General features: G+C 36.3%; 1 protein-coding gene across 1 annotated transcript in view; it reads right to left on the bottom strand.

Moving 5' to 3' along the window:
* Nucleotides 1-3,995, bottom strand: part of MYO16 (myosin XVI) — a 278,671-nt gene that overhangs the window by 10,563 nt on the left and 264,113 nt on the right. Inside the window, exon 28 of the mRNA XM_009333377.1 lies at nt 1,018-1,114. Coding sequence (XP_009331652.1) covers nt 1,018-1,114 — 97 coding nt within the window. The remainder of the gene's footprint in view (nt 1-1,017; nt 1,115-3,995) is intronic.

Below are 3,995 nucleotides of genomic sequence, written 5' to 3'. Positions count from 1 at the left end.
AATTACTATTGCTTTTCTAAATGCGTGAATACCACAGGGTGATTTGTATAAAATATCAGGCACAAGTTATACATCCAGCTGAACTGTGGCCTGTGTTAACTGTCATTCTCCACGTTCATTCCTGAACTGCTATGATTTCGATTCCTCTTGCTTCAAGTTTTCTCTTGGTTTCCTCTTTTTCACTCTATGCTCACAGTGAAGAACAGATAGTTAAAATGAAAGGGGTTTATACATATAACTCTGCAATATTATGTATCTGACTAAAAAAAACCCAGGATACATCTTTGTCTTTTTAATTTCCTTTAAAAAGGTGATAATGGGAATTGTTGCAGACATCAGCCAATTAGATAAATAATGCATTGTGTGAAGGAAGCTTCTTCAAACAAACAAATATTCACATTTTCAGTAGTTATTTGAGATTTTGATAGGAAATGAAAAAGAAGTAACAGGAAATCAGGAGGCAGTGGATAATGCCTCCTTTTAAAAATGTACCAAAAAATGTCAGTGTGACCTAAGTAAAAATGCAGGCATAAAAGGGTGAAAAAATGCCTAAACATAAAAAAACAAGCACTGTCAAATATGAAAGCTGTAAGAAAAGGGGAAAATAAAGACAACTAAACATATTAAATTATTAGCTTTGTATTCACTATTGATATATTTGAACACATTGCAATTTTGTATCGTTATGCTCTTTGATTTGCAACAAGAAGTTAAAGGTGATATTAATGCCTTGAAAAATCACTGAACATACTTTAAAAAGGAAATATCCAAGATCCCCTAAGTTTTAATTACAGTCAGTTTGCCATAAAATTATGTTTGACAGACAGAAAGTGCAAGCATCACCAATGTTAGTATGATCTGAAAAAATCTTTATGAGTAGTTAGCTGGAAATATGTCTGTAGGTGGAAACATATGAAATACAGTAAGTATTCAAGGAAGAGACATTTTTTTTGTTATGCAATATTCTGCCCAGTGTACAAAGCAACAGCTCAGGAATACTTGTTCTGTAATTGTTACCTTTTTGGCAGGTTATAATTTTCTTCTGAAGCTGAAGGCACAAATCGTTGAGATGGTCAGCTTGCCAGTACTTAAGAAACACTTTTCGGACTCCTATCTAGAATACAAACAGCAGGGAAACCTTTACCGCCAACAAAAAAGGCCAAAACGATGACAGGTAAATAATGATAGTATGTATACAATCCAGCTAAGTGTTGAGATGAGATCTGCAATGTAAGAACGGTACAATGCCAGTACTTGTACAGAGAGGTAGCATCACTGGGTTGAATAAAAGATGTATTTGGAAAGGACAAGCAAGCTGTCAGACACACAGTCCCCCTTCAGTTCCCAAAACATCCAGAACAAATAATACAATCTTCAAGTTAAATACAGGTTGGAAAAAAAAAGCATTCTGAATGTAATTACGCTAATGTGTTAGACAACGTAATAGAAAATAAGGTTTAGCTTTTGTAAAGCAGGGGGATGTAGGCAAGGAGAAAGGTGGCAAGCCATAAACCCACGTGGAGCAGAAAATGGTAACAGACAGCTGCCGTCTGTGGAACAGGAGGGATTTAGCCCAAGTTTGAGGGTGGGAGAAACTCACTGCCATTAGTGAGAATGATTCCTAATGGCCGGTAAAATTATGAATCCTAGTTCCCAGCCTTGCCTGCTGAAGCTGTTCTGCAGGTCTCCTTTTAGAATCAAGCCTAAGAAGTCAGAGGCAGAGGGAGTAATTTGTGAAAAATAATCTCCTAAGCATTGACTGAGTGTATGAGCTTATTTTGGTGCTGACTAGTTGCTTGGTTTAACTCATCTGATTCTTGAGGGTCTTAATAACAATCATTAGATGCTTTTCCTCCTTTACAGAAAAATTCAGCTAGTTAGACCAAAAGAAAACACCTTCCTTTTGATACCTTCTGAACATGCTGAAACAGTCCTTAAAAATTCTTTTCTGTATAATCTTCAAAAGCATTCCTTTCTAATAGCCTTTAAAAAAACCACCACACATAAGCAAGCTACTCTACAAAGAGTAAGTAACTAAAAAAATTGGATAAATAATGAGTTTTCTTATTCCATTTTCTTCTCAGGAATTCTGTAGAAGAAACTTTCCTTCACTCCTTAGAAATAAAAGGACCAGTACCAGAGAACTGTGCTATCCTGTGAAGATTATAGCTTCTGTCTAGCTAGTAATTTTGTATGGCTAATAGGCATACTGATTAATTAATACAAGTCTGGCTGAAATTGCAGAAATTCATTCCAACTCTTGTTTGTCTGCAGCTCACAAGCTCATTCTCTTCTCATTGCACCATCCTGCTCCACTGTTGTTCTTTTAGTATAGATCTGGGAGACAGGTATCAGCAGGGAGATTGTTACACCTTTTCAACTAATTGTTTTTAATCCAAACACTATTGTCAGACGTACATCACTGGTAATGACGAACTACAGAAAGCCAGGACATATATACCATGTCTAAACTCCATTAACAAAATTCAGAAATGACTGGGGCACATTTTTGTCCCTTGGCTTCCCTTTTCTCTACTCTAGAGAGAAACTATTTTGAATCAAATGTTTTAAAAAGTCTCTAATTCTGAAATTTGAGCTGACAGACAATGATGGTGCAACTGTTAGTCTTTCAGTTAAAATCAGATGCACTCAAATGGCAAAATTACAATGCTTTCTAATTTTTTTTTCTGCTAGTATCTCTTTTCCCAATAAAATAGGCCTTTTTGTGTTATTGCAGAGTGTGTGAAGGCAAGGTGATAAAAACCACATTTTACCTGTCTTGCCATTGTAGAAACTCATAAATAGGGAATAGGCTTTCTTTGCATGGTGAAAAATGCCTGGAACAGCTATTTTAGAAAACTCTGCAGCCACAGAAATATCAGTATAACTCAGCTATTCCAGAGCAGCTCTTCTGTTCAGACCATCTATTCTGGAATAATCTTTCTGCTTACAAATTGGAGTTATTATTCCAGAACAATATTGCCTTTTCCTAAATCCTGTTTCTACAACGGTAGCTACCCTGGTAAAATGTTGTCTTTATATTTGCTTAATAGATCAGCTTGAGTGATGCCTTCCAATTTTTAACTTCATATTCATCTGAGGCAATCTCACTGAGATTTCATTGTGCTCGCGTATTCTGCTCTCAGGGACATTCTCTCATCCTCACTTTCTTGACCGCTGACTTCCAACAAAAGTTTTCACTTTTCTTCCTGTGCTTTCAAAATTCTCTCTTTGCCTGGTTGTCTTAGCGCTCTGACTTCCTTCTTCATCCATCATCTGTTCTGGAATCTGCTTCTATCCCAGGGCTTGCTAAATTCCCTCAGGAATCTTTCCTTTTATCCCCACTTCTTTTCCTCCTTATTTCATCAAAAAGTTCTGAGAAAAAGAGGTCAACCACTTTCTTCTTCAGTTTAAATTTGCTTCTCTTTTAGACATCTAATCCTGTACCATGAACAAGCAAACTTTTCATCGTTTCCCAGCAAACCATGACAATCTTCTCTTCTCTTCTCATCAAGTATTCTGTTTTCATGCCTTCAACTTTCTTCCAGGATACCACAACTCCACCTTGACTCCTCCCACCACATCCACTCTGTCACTAAACCCTGTGAATTCTGTAATAATTGCTCATCAAACTATTTTTTCCATCCATCTTGTCAAAACACATATTGAACTTTCCTTATTACTAGCTTTGGCTACTAAACCCTCCATCTTCTTGCTCATATCACCTTAAATGCAGAATTCTTCTATAAGAATAACTGAATTATTATTCATATGGTTAACTGTAATTAAATTATCATGTAGTTATTATAATTACCATTTGTATCTGAGTAGCTCTCAGACAACCAAAGCCTGGATACAAATACTTAATAAAATCATATTCTTCTCCTCTGATTACATTTTCTCTTTATACTCCACCGTTGCTTTCCACAAACCCTCTATAACACATTGGAGCCCCTTTTTTTCCCCCTCTGTCTCAGGCCTATGCCAAATCATCC

Source organism: Pygoscelis adeliae, unplaced genomic scaffold (assembly GCF_000699105.1).
Source record: "Pygoscelis adeliae isolate BGI_AS28 unplaced genomic scaffold, ASM69910v1 Scaffold48, whole genome shotgun sequence".
Lineage (NCBI taxonomy): Eukaryota > Metazoa > Chordata > Aves > Sphenisciformes > Spheniscidae > Pygoscelis > Pygoscelis adeliae.
This window is presented reverse-complemented; position numbering and strand designations above follow the sequence as displayed.